We start from the raw sequence: 19,808 nt of genomic DNA on the forward strand, positions 1-19,808 counted from the left end.
TCACTGGCCATCAGAGAAATGCAAATCAAAACCACAATGAGATACGATCTCACACCAGTTAGAATGGCAATCATTAAAAAGTCAGGAAACAACAAGTGCTGGAGAGGATGTGGAGAAATAGGAACACTTTTACACTGTGGGCTAGATTTTTTTTTAAAGTCGGTTTAGAGGACACTTAAGGAGGAATGCTGAGGTTAGTGGTCTAGGGGTGGTATCAAAATCTGTTCTACCTTAAAAAGTAAGTGCCAGAAAAATTGCCTAAGTAGGCAATATAACAACTGGAAAGTCCCATATATCCATCTCAAACAACTGTAGCAAATCCAAGCATTTATGAAACTTTCCTGAATCAACACAAATGGATCAAAGACAATTATTTCTATGTTTGCAAACCTTGAAATAACTAAAAGTTCATCATATGCAGATGCATAAAGAATGATGTATACATAAAAGTCAAGCACAACATTTCAGAAAATGCTTGTGTAGGTAAACTAGAAGAATACACTTGTGAAAAAGCCAAAAAAAATTAAACCACAAAACTTGGCATGATTTCTTTGTTCATTATTTGTTTTCAGTTTTGGTTTGTTTCTTCTGCATATTGTATATATTTGAGAATACCAATTAAAGTCATGATGTTTAAAGAAGAAAAAGAAACTTCGGACTTGCTCTTCTATCAAGCAACCAAATCAGAAGTTTGTTCTATTAGTTAATAAATCCAACCTATTTGTTATATAATTGCCAACCTATTTGTAATAGTTGAGTACATTTCAAGGAAGATCATTAATGAATAATTTAGAAAAGCATATTTTCTTAAATATACATAGTTTAAGGAGTTAAATACAATATTCAAGAGTGATAATAAATATTACTGTATTCCACACATACACAGTAAATAAACAATTATATTTTCAACTCCAAAAGGCCTTTTTTTTCTGATAAACTCAGAGCTCCACACATTTTCCTATTAAATTCAACATTATCCATTATCCTTGGAAGTTAAATACGTAGAAAATAATACTCATTCTTCAGAAAGGAAAGTCAAGGGCCAGTAAGATTTACTTATTTTTCCTAACTTATGAATATTAGATGACAAAATCAAGAGTAAAATTAATGATCCAAACAACTAAATTCAACGTCTAAGGTCCTGAGTTTGTGTAGAATTAGAAAATATTACTAAAAATAAATCTTCTAAAATTGCCTTATGTTTTAATTCAATTTATTTTAAATTTTGATTTAAAATAATCGATATGCATATTATGTATATACACTCATGAGTTGCTCAACAACAGGAATACAGTCTTAGAAATGCATCATTAGATGATTTAATCATTGTGTGAGTGAACATCACAGAGTGTACTTACCTTATAAGTACACCCAGAGTGTACTTATACCAAACCTAAATGGCATAGCCTACTATATACCTAGGCTATATGTTATAGCCAATTGCTCCTAGGCTGCAAACCTATATAGCATGTTACTCTACTTATGACAGGCAATCAGAACACAATGGTAAGTATTTGTGTATCTAAACATTTCTAAACAGAAAATATACAGCAAAAATATGGTATTATAATCTTATGGGATCACTGTTGCATATGCAATCCATCACTGACTACAACACTATTCGGCAGAAATGAATGCAATGATATCTATACTTATTAACTACATACACACACACACACACACACACACACACACAATGTTTCAGGTAATGGAGATGCCTTGGAACTAAACATAAAATATTGAGAATTCCTCCTTGAGGACAATGTACTGTATCCCTCAAAGAAGTATACAGTACTTGTAAATTGTTTTCTAATGCATTTTCCTTGAGATTAATTGGTAACTTTTCCTTGCTTAATCATTTGATCTGGCCATATCTTAAGAAGACATTCCTTTATTTCCTTTCAGAATTTTGCTTAGGAATTATCTGGGTGATGTTTAATTTTATATGTCAACCTGATGAGGCCTTGGGGCGCCCAGCCATTTGGTCAGACAATTTGGGTGTGTCTGTGAGGGTGTGCTGGTATGAAATTAGCATCTGAATCAGTAAAGCAGTAGATGGAGCAAAGCAGACTGCCCTCTTTAATGTGGGTGGGTTTCATCCACTCAGTTGAATGCCTGAATAGAGTGAAAAGACTGACCCTCCTAAGAAAAAAAAGGGAATTCCTCCTGCCTCACTGCCTTCAAGCCTGGGTTTTATTTTTCCTTTTTTCTTCATGCCTTTGGGTTCAAAATGAAACACTGAATCTTCCTGGACCTCAAGTCTGCTGGTCTTCAGGCTAGAATTATACCAGTGGGTCTCTAGCTTTCCAACTGCAGATCTTAGGACTTGTTAGCATCCATAATACCATAATAGTGTAAGCCAATTACTTACAATAAATATCCACACCCTCCTCTTCTCTCTCTCTCTCTTACTTCCTCCCTGCTGTGTATGTGTATGTGTTTTCTATTTCTCTGGAGAACTTTGACTAATATAATCTTTGATCTGAACTCAAGACCTTAAAGCTTTCAGTGATCAAGGACAGAGATGTGTCTTTTGCTTTCATTTCAGTAAGAGAAAGAAGATCCACTTATTCTTCATAAAATGCAAGCAACAGACTGCAAAATCATTTGACTGCTTATTGCAGACCAAGTCAAGCCCATCCTCTATTTTCAATTGCTTTCCGGTGGCTACACACAGGAGTCTAAACCCTGTAACCTAAATATTAAAGCTGTGAAAAATCAAGGCCTTATCTATGCCCCTACAGTGCTAGCCCATTATCTGTCCCAACATTCATTTTCTTAATTTATGCCTAAATTCGTTTTCTTGTGCTGAGTATTCCACCAATGATACATTTCCCCCTTCTTTCTATCACACAATGTTTTCAGGCACCAGCCAGAATCCTATCTCTTCTGGAAAAACTTAAGCCCATAATAATCTCCTTTAAACAACTATTGTATATATTTTCTGTATCATATAATTGATACTTTAATATGTACATATCTTTTCTCTTTAACTGGATTACACAATCCTTAATAGCAGAAGCTAAGTCTTAGAATTCTGTTTTCCAAATGCCTGCCACATAATATGTGCTCACTTTAATATTGTTGACTGAATGGATGCTGCAAAAGCTTTGACACTGAGAAAAGGAACAAGTAAGCAGGTATGCAAGAGGCTGATAGAGCTACACATTAAGGAAAAAAAAAAGAGAGAAAAGAGCAATAACCTATGAGATCATGTACTACAAAAGAAAAGGCAAATAAAACAAAGTAGACACACTTCTAGGGGAGCTACCAGAATTATTTCTAAAATGAATTCAAAGCACAGGGAGTCAGAGGCTACACTGAAAAAAAAAAAAAAAAACAGCAAAATTCATTTAAAAAAATCACTAGATTGGCAGCCAGGATAATCATGTTTTGGTACAAAATCTGACATTAATTGCAATTTAGAACAAGCTATTTAACTGTCCTTGGCAATTCATCTCTAAACTTAGGACTCTAAATGTGGGGACTTTTCAATTCCCCTTTAGCTTAGATAATCCAGGATTCTATAGTTTTCATTCATTTTGAGAGTTCCCATTTCATTTCTTCTGGGGAAGGAAGGACCTGAATGCACTAAAACCTATGATGAATTGAATGCAGGAAGCTTCAGAAAGTAAAGGGAGAGGCAAGAAAGGAAGGATTAAATAACAACATAAAATAGACTGAATAGCTATGAATATACTGAAATTTCAGAAGCAGAACATTTCTTTAATATTTGTTTTGTTTCTTTGATCATGTTAGCTGAGCAATATTATCATTGTGCTAGGTCAAGGACTTAGACTGAGACTGAGCTGGAGACAGAAATGAGAGCTAGAGGCAACATCTTCCAAATTCTTGCTTTAGTTCAATAATAGAAAAGTAGTTAATTGATTGAAAAGGAGGTAAAAAGCATTAAAAATCATTTTGATTGGAGAAAGTGTCAATGTAAGAATATAATTTACATCTTATTTAAAATAAGCACTTATACTAAAAGATTTGGATTATTACAAGCAAAATATCAATTTACAAAGCATTGGGATGTCTGGCAGTAAATTTTAAAAAGACTGTGTATCAAATGTCATTTAACTTCTCTCTTTTCTCAGCCTCTCTTCCACACCTGTGCTAATCACTCAGCACTCCCTTAGGCACCCAGTATTTTCTTTCGTATCTGAGCATCTCCATCACAGACAATATCAATCGATACTAATACACTCATCCTAGCTCTACAGTCTTGAGACTATGTGTTTCCTCTTCCGGAATATACTTGTCTTAAAATAAGGCCATGGAATAGGGCAATACTTAACCAAAAAGAAAGACTGATGGAAGTACATGTATCAGTGACTAAAAGATATAACCTCCCCACCCTTTCAGATCTTCACAAATGGCCCTGCTATGTAGTGACCTAACTTTCTACTAAATCCAGAAAATAATGTTGTTTTTAGTTAAGAAAACAAAGAGTTTAAATTAAACTATAAGCAGAAACCTAAAAACCAAATGCTATATTTGAATGCTGCTATCTTTGAAGAGGATTACCAAAGCCCAAATGCAAAAGTAAAATTAAAAATTAAAAAAAAAAAGTCCCGCAGAAAAGTTTTCTCTGAGTCTTTTAACCTCCCCACTCCCTTTACCACAAATTAGTTTTATCAGTTAGGTAACTGTCACTTTGAAAAATACAAAAATATAACATAGTTGGCTTTAAGAGTGTGAGGCAAGAGACAAATAAACTTTACTTATTTGGTGATCAAAGAGATGTGAGGGAAGCAGGTGTGCCTTAGAGGAACTGTGGAATGTGAATGGACCAGAGGGTAAAAATGGGACCAAATCCCCCCTCACCTGCTATATGCTTTTGGTGTTTACAAATCTGAAGTTTAACAACTTTTTTCAAAATTGCATACATAAAATTTGGGAGATTTTTATACAAAAATTGGTTTCATGTTTTTCTAGAAATATCAGAGGAACTGACAACTCTGAGTAGGCAATGCCACATGGCAAGAAACAGGTGGAGTGAATAATCTCATGTGTGACAGAGACTTGACTTTCACCTTGGGACTGATTGTACTTCAATGTTCCCAATGTTAAGCAATGATCTACTCTTTCTTCAGGGGCAGAAGGGACTGGAATGCATGGAAGTATAATAACCTGAATACAGAAGTTACAGTAAGAAAAAAGGTCAGGATTTTAAAAACAACCTAAAATAGATCAAATACCTATTACTCTATTGAAACTGCAGGAAGAGAACATTCCTTTATTGTCTCTGTGTTTTCTCTACTACTGCCTAGCTTTCTTTATAAGAAAAAAGATACCAATAATCAAATTTTAAAGAAAAGTCAAATTTTCTTTCAGTTATAGAACATAGAGAATTTATCATCAACATTTACCCTTCAACACACTGTATATGCTCAAACAATTTTAAATGACTTTTGTTTTTCAAATGAGAAAGATCTAGAATTCCATTTATTAAATCAGCTCTTAAAAATGTTTTATTATTGAAACTTGGTCCTAAACCTAGGTTCACAGTATATGATAAAGATTTAAAGAAAGCTTATTTAACCTACATTAAATCTTGATAATGCATTAATGAGTCTTTTAAAGGGATAATTTTAATTCCCCAATCTTCAACCATAAAGACTATATAGTGCTAATCTGCCTTGCCCTTTCAATTAAACTTGTTAAGGGTGTTCTATTTAGTCAGCACCCTGAATGGGCCATTAAAATTCTTGTTCTGTAAGAGTTGTGTTCAGTGCTCTGTTGTTTTAAATTCCATTAAATCCAAATGGTCTTTATCGCCCCATGACCACTGCGACTTCAATCAGCCAATTTAATTACCTTACAAAATTGTCAGCAGAAGCAGCAAAGAAAAACAGGAAGCCCTATGACGTTATCAGATTGAAATCTTCCTCTTTGGTGTTTAATCTAGACTAGTCAATAATGATGATGTGCACCTACTTCCTTCCCTTTCAGGGGTTTCTGACCTCACTTTTCATGCTAAGATTTAGGGTAGAAGATTCATTTGAAGCACTTCTAACACTTTGATAACTCTACTACAAATTGAAAGCCCTTTGAAGATAAATCTTCACTACCCAAATGAAAAACAATCAACACTTAAATTTCAATATATCATACCATGCTACTGAGGAAAATCAAGGATCTCCTGCAAGCTCTAAGTATTACACATGCAGTAGATTAATAATTTAGGTATGTTACATTTTAAAGATAGTAAACTACTTTCTACTCTGATGTGCAAAAATGTGCATTGACAATTTCCAGGCAATAAATGTAACTGGGGCTACCATAACAAAGTCAAATCTTAAGAACTGAAGGACAAAGTGAAGTAATTTCTCTCACTGAACGTTAATTTCTACCACAAAAGAGCAAGGCATTTTCTTTATCAGAAATTATGATCACTAAATGGTATGAAAGATTATGTCATTGTTATCATAGACAACACTTTATGTAATGGTGAGCAAACTTGAAAAGGTTCTGATAATCAATGATACACCATCTTTTGATCTATGGTATTTTCCTTCTTCGTGTGAGAGGAGTTCACATTAACTTTCTTGTGCTGAGTAAATGTTGAAAGAGTGTCATTTGAGAATTCAAGGAATGAACACACCGTGATGATCACTTGCATTAAACCAAAAAGCAAAGCTAGTCTGAAGAAATGTCTACTGACATATAAACTATGTTCGCTTCTGAAAGACAATCTCACAAAGCCAGAAAATGTGTTGAGTTTCATATATCTGGGTAAAGAAAGCGTGCAATTTCTAGAAGACAAAAAGATCATTTTTCAAAGTCATTTTCTGAAATGATTGTGCCTCTCTTGATGGATCACATCAAATTATTCTTTGAAGCTTTAAGAGTAAGTGAGAACTTATGAGAAAAACTGATTTTTTAAAAGTGTAGTCGTTGTGTTGGCGATTCTTGGAACGATTTCTCTCCCTTGCATTCCACAGCTCAGCTAAGCAGGTGTTCCGGCTTTATCTGTTGCAGATAGTAGCCGCTATTACTCCCCCATCCCCGCCTCCCAAGAGTCAGTTTTCCTGCTTCCAGATGTAAGGCCACTCCTCCCTCCCGCCCACCTCACCTCTCAAAGGAGGAAAAATCTCTTTCAAAGAATTTGTAGAGTGGCGGCTTGTAAGCTCACTCAATTCACTCTAACTTTTCGATGTTGCAGTACATCTGCTACTAATTATTGTATCTGTGAGCAAATGGGATGCCCAGCAAAATAACGGGATTTCCAAAGGAACCCTTTCTGTTCTCTCTTACTTCGTAGATTTTATCCAACAACGTATAGGCGGTCCCTTAAACTGGCTGTATTCACCTTCTGTGTGTACGCAAGGAGGTGACTGCGTGCTGTCCCACAAACAGGTGGTCAGTGCGCAATGCCAAAGAGACCCCAGCGCGTCTGGGAGGGAAGACTTCTGCTGGGAAACCTTTAAGACAGCAGTTCCACCGGCTTGTTTAAGAGAAAAGTTAGATCGAAACATCAGAAGGGAAGACGTGGCCTACCATATACTCAGCAATTCGGAAAGAAAACCTTGGAGATGGTGCCCAGGAGTCTAAGCTTGGGTTGATGTCTTTGCTACTGGAGCTATAAACTCCAGTTCAGATGAAGATTTCGAATGACAACCTGACCTCGAAGATCGGAAACAAGTGATAGCTTGGGGAATGATTTCTTAAAGAAGATGTTTAAAGATGCGAGGGCTCCCCAACGGTGAACCCGAGGCCAGCCCAGCACAGCACACAGTCGGAGCAGGCTTCTGAGCTTCCTCGCACTTCCGTAGGTGCAGGGGTCAGTGCATCCCCGGAAGAGAAGGACCGACTAAAGTAACAAAAGAAAGGTTCAAGTATCTCCGCCGCCCGCCGTAGTTCGGCTCAGAGGCCGTGGAATTGATCATAACCCCACGGACGCAAGAGTCCCGCCTTCACCCTATCCAGGGGCAGGCAAGGCCTGGACGCAGCTGCGGAGAAACAAAGATGCTTCATTTACATAGGCTGGGACGCGTTGGATGCCCTGTACCCGCTGGGCCAGCGCTCTGGAGACGCCTGCCTGGGAGAGTCACAGGCTCTGCGCCCAGAAAAGCCGGCCAGAGAACATCTGGCTCGACCTAGGGCAGGAGAACTGACTCTCTAAAATGCACCTTGCCCGCCGGGTGGGCACTCAGGAAAACCCTAGTTGTCCCAGCACAGGATCAAAGGCGGGGTAACAACCAAGACTCACTGCCAGGGGCTCGCCCGCCTGCCTAGAGGTGACCCTTGGCTGACCCTCAGGTCGCTGCCATAGGGCCTCGGGGCAGCACCCTAGGGTCGGTGCTCCGGGATACCTTTTCTCGGAGATGTTTGCTGAGCGGCTGCAGAGGAGCAGGCGACCCTGTGCAGTCAAGCGGGAGTCGGCTGGGGCTGGAGATAAAAGGGGGAAACAGGACGGAGGCGCTCCTGGGTGTAACTGCAAAGTTTTCTTAAGCACTAGATAGACGTCACTGTGCCAAAGTCTGAGGCTTGCATCTGGGGGGCGCCTATGTCTTGGTGTGCGCGCGTGTGTGTCTATGTTTGAGTGTGTATAAGAGAATGTGTGTGTGTGTATGTGTGTTTTATTGTGTGTGCCACACAGAGAGGGAGAGGGAAGCGCGGGGAAGAGGGTTGCGCAAGCTGAAGACTGGCGGGGGAGGCTAGGGACGTGGCAAGGGTTCAGCACTCTAAGCGGAGGCTGCCCCACTCCTCACAGGAGTTGACAGGAGGACGCTGGATCGAATCACAGTCCTAGTGGGAGCAAGAGGAAGGGTAACACAGAGCCTCCACTAGCGGGGAAGGGGGGCTGGAGTGGCCGCCTGGGCGGGCTCCGCCGTTGCCATAGCGCCGCGGCGGAGGCGCCTGGCGGCTGCCGGCGCCTAGCCACGCCAAGGGTGGGGGATGGAAGGGGCACTGGAAGCTGCCTCCCCAGCAGAGGCGGCGGGTCTCTCCAGCACTGGGGCAGCTGCTCCATGTGCAACTCCAAGCTCTTCCCTTCCAAGGCACGGGGCCAGAGATGAGGCATTGGCTCGACTTCTGAGCCAAGGTTGAAAATAACCATTCTCAAGAGTGGCTTATACGTGCTCAACCAACCATCCAATCCACTCAGAAACATGTTTACCCCAGAAGAAAATAAAACTCCCACCACTGCATCAAAATAGCCCCAACAGGGAAATGTTTCAGTAACAATGTACACAGCCCTTCTTCCCCACAACTCAGGTCAGAAATCGGAAGAAATGCATCTCCACGTGGAAGATGTTTGAAGTTAATACAGAAAACAGCAGGTTATCTAGAAGCTGGACTGTTGGTTTAGGGTTATCAAGGGACTAGTGTGGAGATCCTTGCCTACTACCATATTTTTTAAAGACATTTTTAGTAAGCATTGGTCTAAGAAAGCTTGTTTGCGTGTAGGTACGTGTGTGTGCATGTGTGTGCGTGTGTGCGTGTGTGTGAGAGACAGCTCTTTTGGAAAGCTGCTACGCACTCTGCTACAGTCGCCAAGATTTTTAATATGAAGATATGAAATGATCAGCGAATGTAACAATCTAATGATTCAGCAAATATTGTGCTGCAAGACCAGAGCGGCAATAATTAAATCCTTAGAGTATTGGTGGCAGTTTTCCGGCTCCAAGTCTTCTTTTTTCCATCTAGTCAGCAAACACACTTAGTAACGCACACTCATTCACAAACACATCAGAATTCCTCAGGATTCCATCTAATTGGGACGAAATACTCCAAATATTGGGCAAACTACCATACTGTAACACTTACCATATTTGAAGCCTAACTGCTGAAAACACACACACAGAAACACACATGCACACACACCCGTGTGCGTACACACACATTTCCAATGATATAGAGACCTGTTTAATTCTGTCCACAGAAACAGTCATTCCTGTGGATGCTTGTTGCTAAGAGCAACGTGCTTAAGTACCATCTAAAGGCATGAAGAAAGCATGAAAACTACTACAGTAGGGATCTAGCTATAACCCAGTGCCTCTTTTCTCATCAGCAGGCTTTTTGACTGTGGGCATCTGTGTGAGTGTGTGGTAGGGTAAGGTTCCCTTTTCGAATGTATGTGAAATATCCCTACCTTGGTTCTACAAAGCCTAGGAGAGATCGTGAATTTTATCACTGGGGGGAAAAAACACACACACACATGGGGAAATGGAAAGACAGGAGATGCTGTTGGCATGGTAGAAGATGCAGGCAATCACTCTTCAGTTTAAATTTGACCGAGTGACTTAATGTGTCTGCATTTATCTCAAAGACACACACTCAGGATTACATGGTGTCCCGCACTCTTTGGTCTGAATCCACTTGAACTGTCAGAGGAAGTGCCTACAATGGGAGCATTTATCCTGTTGGCTTTCTCCTTTCTTCTCCTCTTATCTACTTTAGAGAACTTTCCCTGACTAGTTCTGCTCCTACTAAAACTCCTTTGGCCATCCAGAGCGCAGGAGCGTCGCCCATGCTTCATTTATCCAAGCAATCACTCTGACCCTCTGACCAGGGTTTCCATTGGAATCCTACGTTTGGATTTTCCTTCAAGCTCCACAGAAAACCTGATTCGTAGAAAAGCAATGCATTTCCATAAAAAAAAGTCACTACCTAACGTCTTTCGTCTTGCCAGAGTGAAATAAAGATGCAGACTTAGTCACCCCTCCTTAAACAACTACTCTTCCCCACCGTCCCCAGATACTATCTTTCATTAATTAGTCCATAACGTCCAGAAAGCTGTGAGAGGGGGACTCAGCAAGTTAAAAGCAAAAACAAACAAAAAGCCGTTCTAATTTTGACGCTATTTCTTTCCAGCTAAGTGGCAGCCTCCCTGTGTTAAGTAGAACCTCGAATCTTACAACATTTTTTAAAGCTCTGCATCCCAGTAAGGGGACCAGGGACTGGAAAAGCGGTGGAAACAATCGAAAAGGCTCTCTGGCAAAATAAATCAAAAGGATTAGTACCTTTCATTTGCACGTGAGAACTGCCCTGGTCACTGGCAGAAGCTGACAGGCGCAACCCGCCAAAGAGTTACCGGGTGTTAACTCACCAGCCTCGCAAGCTGAGAGGCGTGCAGCCCCGGCGCGCACTTTCGCGCGGACAGCGCACCCCTGCAAGCTCGCAGGGATCCGGGGGAGACAGGCGCGAGTGGCGGCTGACCGTGCCTCCAGCGTCATCATCATCTCCTTGGCAAGCTACTGTGGGGAGGTAATGCAGAGACCACTACCAGACACTGGCTCTCCCTTCACCCTCCCGCGGCTAAAAATAAAAATAAAGAAGAGAATAAATGAAAGCACAAGGAGTTCTTTAAAAGCCCCAGGAGACGACAGAACAGTGAGCAGATCAGAATCCACGGAGCCCACCGCCAGGCAGAGCGAACCCGCCTGTTTACATCCGGCTGCCTCGGAGCGGATACCAGGCAACCGAGAGAGATGGGGAATCTTACCAAATCTTAATACATGTGTAGTTCCTTGAGAATATCCAATCCACAGTAAACAGAGCAGGAGTTTAACGGTGCGCCTGAAGACTGGATTACTTAGAATCGGGAAAATAATCTTCATGGTGTTTCTGTGCCCACACGCACGGCACCCACTTCCCCGATCTAGCGTTCAGCTCCCGGGTTCGGGCAGAAATAAGGATGCGTCGAGTAGTGACCGCAGACACGATCACGGCATGGTCACAGAGAGAGGAAGGAGTCTCCGCTTCCCAAACCCATTAGCAATCGCTGCATGTTCTTCACTCACTGCGCCAAGGAACAACCTTCCACTGCAAGGAATGGTGGGACATCCATGTTAGTCGGAGAGCATCCGGGAGAAATCCAGCACGCACACCCACAATGTCCGGCCGCGCGAGCCTGTGGAAGCAGAGGAGGAGGGAAATCAATAGGAAATCCAGCCTTGGTAACGGACGAGATGTCGATAGCGAGCCACAGCCCGGCACAAAAGGCGCTTTGCTCGCAAAGGTTTTGCCAGGCCCTATTCTACTGCACTGCTGCACAGCTTCTGACGTGAAGCCAAGATTAAGTGAGAAAGATTGAGATAGCTGCTCTCCTCTTAAGGCTCCCGGCCAGTGAGCTCCCCAATATCTATTATGCAACCGATCTGACAGCCCGCCTTGAGTTGCAAGAAAGAAGTAGACTTATTTATGTAGAGGACATTGCTTTTATTTTCAATAAGTCTTTGCAGAGAGACTGACTGGTGTATGTAAGCGGGCTTCTTATAATCAATTGATGAATTTCAGTAAATTATTAGCTAAATCAAAGTCAGTTTTTCTGGCAACTGTAAAAAAGAAAGTGATCTAAGACGGAGGAATTTACTGCAAATCTAACTTGTGGTTAGGTTAAGAGTCTTATGTACACTTTTTTATTTTGGCCAGGAATGAATATTGATTGGAATGCAATTGGAGAGGTAAACCCACTCTTTAAAAACTTGACTGGGGTATTCCTTGACTGCTACCCAGAAGTAGAAATTTCTTCAGTGAACTTTTATGGGAAAAATATCAAATTAAAATGGAGAAATTACATTTTCCACTCATTTTTTAAGCTCAAAGAAAGTAATTGTGCGAATATAAAAACAATGATGTTTGAATTGGTGCAGCAAACTCTAAAGCCTTCAATAATTTGCGCCCAAATTTCTTTACATTTTAGTTTTTTGAACATTCTTTTTACTAAAGAGGCAGAATATGAGATCATAGCTTGAGCGACATTGAGTGTTATAGATTCCTCTAAATCTGTCTCATCATTTGCTAGTTTTCTGGGGGAAATATTTAGAGTCACCAGGTAGTGACTCTCTTGGCTTTCATTAGGAGTTTATTCAAGAAATAAAGTACAGAAATAGAATTTCTTTCAACATAAAAATACATTTTTATTATTAAAATAGGTAATATGCTGTCTACTTATTAAACATATGCAATGCTGATATTTTACACTAAGTGAAACTAACATGTATAATAAATATATCATTGTCAACATTTTTAAATGATTAAACATCACAAAAGGCAAACTGTTAGACCCATATCTTATAATTAATCTATTTTTCATAACCAACTAACAGGGCATAGGTTAAATTTTACAAAAAAATTACTATTTGAAGGCTAATTTTTAAATAAGGAGTGATATGAGTGATATGAACATTTGACTGGTTATTTTTCCTCCAAACAGCAAAAAAACACTATAATGTTTTCATTTCATTAAAGTGATTTTTTAATTTAAATTTTCTTAAGATATTATAAAGTGCTGATTTAAAGAGAAATCTAAAGGCATTAAGTGGCATTTATTTTTTTTAAGATGGAGGCCATAACAGCAGTGTCAAAAATAAGTATCATGAATGGCTAGTTCTGCAGTCTAGCAGGCAATTCAATCAAATAATTCGACTATTTGAGCACCTTAAAAGGAACACCTAGTGCTAAAACCAAGGGTATCTAGCGACTCCTTCAGTCCATGTTTAAAATATCTCTTATAAAACACATACACAGCCCAAAATGTTCTGTCTTGTATTTGCTGTCTCATTTATTCCATTCTGTTTGTTCATTTTCTTTTTGATCCTAGCAGAGATAATAATGACTGCCAGGGGAAAAAAAAATTCTTTGCATTTTTACCTGCCAATATAACTGATATCTACTGCCTGAAAATAGCATTTTTTGTGACTTATCAAAATACTGAAATTTCACAGTGTAGCTGGCATTTATTGGAACCTCAGAAAACAAAATGTACCATATCTCTTTGTTCATGTATTCCGTTAATATAATGACATTTTACATTATGGTCGCAACTTTTCCACTTGAAACTAGCATTCTAAACTATTTATTTTGGGGGGTTTATTTGGATGTCTAGTTGGAAAAGTGAAAGATCAAACTTCTATATTCGTGAAGTTATTACACAATAAATTAAACAGTTAAAAGACTGTATTTTTTTTTTACTATCAATTGATCCCCAAATAACCAATTTTGCACATACGGCACATTAGATTCATTTACATCCATTAACTCAGTTGAAAGGCTTTAACACAACAGATAGCAATTCCACCTGTCCAATTGAACTTCTACAAGACTGGAGAAGACCTTTCTTCAGGACCACGGACAGCGCTCCTGGCATTATTTATTCTGGAATAGTACATTGAAAGTAGTACAATAAATGACTAACATGATATTTGAGTGACAATGTGCAAATTTCTACTATACAGAGTAAAGGAATTGGAATTATTGCATTGTTCACATTATCAAGAGGACTATTTTATCAACTGTGTTGTATTTTTCAGTGCCACTAACTGGGATTGCTTGATAAGCCCAAGATGTAGTCATCTTTTTTTGTAATAAGGCATACTATCAAAAAAAAAGAAAAAACTTATATTAATTGTGAGTTTCCTCATGAACACTAAACTACTTGTTTGTCAGTACAAAAAATTGCCAGAAAGACCACAATTCAGAATGAAGTTATTGCAATTTCTCCCCAATACTGATACCACCCATCATAGTTCTGAGGTTATATGAAGGATTAATAAATTCCTTATACAGTATTTCACTGACTAGATTTAACCCTTTAAAAAATTGTATCAGTTCTGTAATTTGCCCCTTCCTTAAAGGAAAAAGAAAACCACTGCTATTGGATATCAAGCAATTATATATACTACGTAATAGTAAGATTTATATCTTTTATTCTATGGTCTCATTTTTTTCCTCATTTTAACCATATGGCACTCTTTATTTCTAGGAGCCAAAGCTCTGTAGGTTCCAAGGTCAAAGCAGAGATAACAAACTGCAAACACACACATACATGCACACACAGAGAGAAGCTGTGTTTAGAAGTATACTTCAAAAAAAATCATAAAAGACTGACACAAATACCAAACCTATGATAAATTGACAAAGAAGAAAATGCATATCATGTCAATGTAAAGCTTCTTCCAATAACAATAACAACAAAAACCTCTAGCTTCATCTTTCACTATATTTTTATATTTGCGTATACTAATGACCTCTTATTCTTGGGCACTATTACTTGAGAAGCAATTTTAGTTTCCTGTTCTCCCAATGAAAATGAATCTTATTCTAGTTAGCTGCCACCTGCTGGGGTATGAGGAAATGTATAATAATCTTTATAGCACAACATTTAAAAAGACAATGCCTATACCTTTTGCTGGAAACAGCAAATACATATCTCAAAACAACCTGAATTTCAGAGATGTTTCAAAGGTTCTTACACGCCATACTTATATTTAAATTTTTCACATGGAATTCTTACTAAGGATTCCACTTGACTTGTCACAGAAGTCCTGCTGTTAAGTGACATTTGAGAAAACTCATCTTATAGTAACACTTAACCTATTATTCCATCAAAGTGGCCTGTTGCATTGCAACTTAGCTAAAATAAACAGCGTGTTTATACACGGTAATAAAGATCTCGGAGAATAAAGTCAGGACGGAGTCAGGTTTCAGTTGAAATCACACTGTTGCATACTTGCACCTCACTCTTCTTAACTATGCATGCTTTGGTATCTCTTACGATTCTGAACACATTATCAGCTGTTCCACCAACATTCTGTTGCACTGATGATTAATGACATTTAGAGTTTTGATTAATTTTTAGATACTAAAATAGTGTCTTAATTAAGAAATTGAAGTGGAATAAATTTACATATCCCAGAACTTTTTATTTTTTTTTTAAATTTCAGCCTGTGTGATCTTCAATGGGTTTAAATAGGAGAAAACGAACAGATAAGACTTCCAAACATTGCTCAATTCTCTATCACATTCCTCTTGTGCATTTCAATTTTTTGTTGTTTGTTTGACTCAAAAGTTTTTAAGGCCACTGGAAGTTGATAGGCTGTCTTGGCGGTTACAGGAATAGACTCGATAAAGTTAGAAAATAATGAACTAAGACAAATCAAGATTGAAACACAACTGCATTTCCTCCAGCAACTAAACTGACTAATTAAGACTCAAATGAACCAATCATCTCTCGTGAAATGAAAATAATCATCAATCCATAAGATAATTTCTGATGACAGAATACTTACAGTATGAAGATGAATAAATGATAGAAGATAATCTGTGCATTACCAAAAGACTAGTAGTAGTAAGTTTTCTAATACTCCCCTTTGCTTAAATTGGAAATCATTATCTAAGGAGCCTCAGCTCGGTCGTGTTGTTTGGTAAAGAAACTGTCTCCTTAAAAGTAAAAATATCAGAGGATGTGGTTCGTTAAAAGTTCTTGAGGTTTATGATCCACCCTGGTAACACTGCCCCCTCCTTACCCTAATGGGACGCCCTCCAAGTTTTTCAGAAGCTCTTAATACGGGTACTGGTTAAAATAAATGTACTTCCTCAGCGCAGAACTAAGGAGTAGGGTTAATGGAAGGATGGGTGGACAGAAGGAGGGATGGGGAGTTCGTCAGACCCGCAGGCAGACACACAGTTTCTTGCCATCTGTCTCATTCTCTTCGCCTCGCGTGAGTCTCCGTAGCTGAGGCCACTTCCTGACACGTCCACTTATTAAATCATTTTATGTAGAGAACATAGGCGACTGCAGCCAACAGAGCCACTTGCATGCTTGACGGGAATTGGCTGAGACAAGCCCGACAAAGACACTCGCAGTGAATCGGTCCAGCGGATGCCCCGAGCACACTGAGGTCCGCAGCGCTGCTGTTCGCCTTCTTCCTTCTCTCCAGCTGGAACATGCCCCTCGCCCACCCGCAGTCCCTCCCGTCCTCTTGAAAACAAACACCTTGTGAAGGAGCCCGTAGTGTAGCCCACCGCCGGGGAGTCCTTACCTGGAGCTAGGGGTGAGGTGGGCGGGGAGGGGGTGGGGTGGTCCTCGGGGAGGAGCAGCCGGAGGAGGTCGGGCGGAAAGTCCCCGGCTCCCAGACCGACCAGCGCAGCCGCCGGCGCCGACCGCGAGTGACGGCAAAGGCGAAGACGGTGACCGAGGAGCAGCAGCGGCGGCGGCGGCGGCAGAGGCAGAGACAGACACGCCTCCTGGCGGGGGTTCCTCGCCTCTTAGTTTAAAGGCGCCGCGCTCCTTTCCCCGCGGCCCCTGCACGCACCTGGCCGCAGCGGCTACTCGGAGATACCTCCCACTCCTGGACCAAAGGAGCTAGAGCGAGAGAATTCCTGGTGTCCCTAAACTTGGATGTTACGAAGTCTCCGGCTGGACTTCGCTCCCTTAGCGCACACCCGCCTCTTAGGATGGGAGACTAAGGCCGAGAAGCTCTGTCAGGGAGTGAGTGATGCAAAGCGCCAAGGAATTTGCCTAGCCTTGGGTGGTAACACATATAAGGAGCCCAAACACATTTGCTTCTGGGTGATGGCTTTTATATCTCTCCGAAACCATAGCAACGAAACTTCTTCACTGCCAGGGCTTGGAGGGCAGCTGGTAGTCTCCAAAGTGGACCTCTTAGTCCAACTACCGTCATTTTCCCTTTGAGGTTTGTAAGAAAGATATTGATCTGCGCACCCTCCCACCCCGACCTCCAGCGCACACAGCAAATGCGCTCTGGTAGCGCTGCTGCCGGTATTCCCTCAGATGCCGGGAGTCACAGTGCCCTGGCTCCCTGCCACCATTGCTGAGAATAGATGCCTGGAAACAGACTTTTCCTGAGTGTCAGGAGGTCGGCGCAATGTCTCTGTGTATGTCTGGCGCCTTAAATAGCAGACCCTCTTCTCCCCACCAAACTCCCGCCCAGGTACAGCAACTCTCAACCTAAACACATTTCAGAAAGAAGTTGGATTCGAGATCTAGTGGGCGCCGAACCTGAGGTCGCAGACTCCAAGGTTGGAGAGAGGAGTCTAGGGAGCAGCCCTGGTTTGGCGGTCACCCTTCCAAGTTTTCGGGAGGACTCTTTTAAAGGCCAGAGATGGAGAGGGGCACCTGAGTCCCAGAGTCTTCCAGCAGCTTGGCTTCCAGGGAGGGGCTGGCGGCGGTGAGCGCACCAGGCTCTCCTTGCTTCTCGGTGGAAACGATTAGCTTCTGCAAACAATCCCTGAGTTCCGCTCCTCTGGGTCGGAAAAGTCAACATCTATTCAATGCCGTTGCTATTTTATCCTCAGCCCTATAATATTAACAGGAGCTGAGTTTAGCAGTTTCCCCCAGAGGAAGTTGGCGAGCTGAGATTCTCGAGGAGATTTAAGTGAGACTAAGCGGGAACAGGCCAGGCGCACTGGACTCAAGAGACCATTTCAAACGGGTTGTATAAAGAAGGGGCCAGTTGGGATTCCACGGCTCTGCAGTCCCCTAGCAGTTCCAATTCCTGGTGGCTCTCCACTATCTATCTAATTCCGAGGTCCGGGAAGTAGAGAGGCTCTGAGTCCCCAGGGACCAGTTGTCTGAGCTGGAGACCAGAACTTGCCCTTTTGCTTCCTCCTTCACTGCAGCCCTAGTAGAGCTAAGCCCTCGCGGGACCCTGGCACAGCAGGGTCATGTTCCACACCCTGAGGCTAGCGCCTGGCTCAGAATAGCTCTGAAACACAGAAATTCAGTCCTGCCAAAACCGCCAGTCTTTCCCTCTTGATCACCACCCAGGACGCTCTGCGCCTCGGTCCCCACAACACGCCTACTGAGCATTCTTGGGTGGGGCAGGGTGGGGGTAGGGGGACTGGGGACTTATGTTAAGGAGAGATGAATTAGTGGCAATGGAGAGTCCGTTAGTCATTTGAAGATCCCAGGGGTGGCTGGGAGGTTCCCGTAATTAAGTCAACAGCAGCCTTGTTCTACCCAGTAAATAAATAGTCAATGACTCTATTGTGCATCCTGGAGCGGGCAGCACAGACGCGTGACCGGTTCTGGGCGCCTGGGCTCCAGCTGCTGTGACCTGCAGCCTAATGGGACCTCGAGGCACAGCCGAGTTTGGGCCAGACTCCGAAAAAATTCCCCATCTGTCCCATTCTCCCACGGGAGTAAAGGAAGATAACTTGTCTACTGGCTAAAGGCTCTCTCCTTGTCATGATTACATCCACCCACTTCCAGGGAGAAAGGAGCAAAACACCAGCACAAGCAGATTCCAGTGGAAATCCCTGAGTGAAGGCACCCAGCTCTTTTGTGATAACTGTGAGGGTGTGGAACAGAGTGTGTCTAATTTGACATTAAGTGTTTAGCATAGTGTCTGGTATGCAGTAGGTGCCAGATAAAGAATGGTACTGGGATAGACCTTCCGCTTTCCACACTGTTGACCCCAGGCCCACTTTGTACTTGGAAAAGGAGAGGCTTACTAACAACTTCCTGTTAGTGCTGTGTATGATTTGAGAGCCATGTCATGAATCTAGTTTTTTGAAGCAAACAGGATACACTTGTAAAGAAAGAAATAACAAGTCCTAACAACAGCATAGGAGAAAAGGGGAGAGAGCTGGGAGTGTAGAACAAATCAAAATTATGCATGCTGTGACAAATTAATTTATTCAATAGCAAAATATTATCTAGATTCCAATGAGAAAAACAGACTAACAAGGGAGCATTAGATGCTACACAAACTATTTAACCCTTCAAAAATAATCCAATGCTATAAAGAGATATTTCTCATAATTTATTTTAGGATTTAGGAAATTAAATGTTTAAGGAATGAGATCTCAAGTAACTTCTGAGGCAATCATGAAGCTTTTTTTCTTTCTATTTCCAGTCACCCTTAAGATTTAGTCTTCTAAAATTTAGAAGGTTGCTAAGTCCTTCAGCTACAGTCTTATGCAGGAACCACATCCCCACTCTCTCTTGCCCAGCTCCCACCCTCTCTTTCTTCCCTCTCAAAGTGCTCTTAGAACATTAGCAGCTCAAGATTTCAATTTCTGAAGACACAGCAAAGACCAATCTGAATTCA

General features: G+C 41.2%; 1 protein-coding gene across 1 annotated transcript in view; it reads right to left on the reverse strand.

Moving 5' to 3' along the window:
• Positions 1-17,112, reverse strand: part of GRIK2 (glutamate receptor, ionotropic, kainate 2) — a 747,094-nt gene extending 729,982 nt beyond the window's left edge. The window contains exons 1-2 of the mRNA XM_011936507.1: positions 16,776-17,112; positions 11,456-11,863 (exon numbers count right to left, since the gene is read on the reverse strand). Of these exons, the coding sequence (XP_011791897.1) occupies positions 11,456-11,570 (115 nt within the window). The 5' untranslated portion in view covers positions 11,571-11,863; positions 16,776-17,112. The remainder of the gene's footprint in view (positions 1-11,455; positions 11,864-16,775) is intronic.
• Positions 17,113-19,808: the final 2,696 nt, after the last annotated feature.

This window comes from Colobus angolensis, unplaced genomic scaffold, assembly GCF_000951035.1.
Source record: "Colobus angolensis palliatus isolate OR3802 unplaced genomic scaffold, Cang.pa_1.0 Scaffold154, whole genome shotgun sequence".
Lineage (NCBI taxonomy): Eukaryota > Metazoa > Chordata > Mammalia > Primates > Cercopithecidae > Colobus > Colobus angolensis.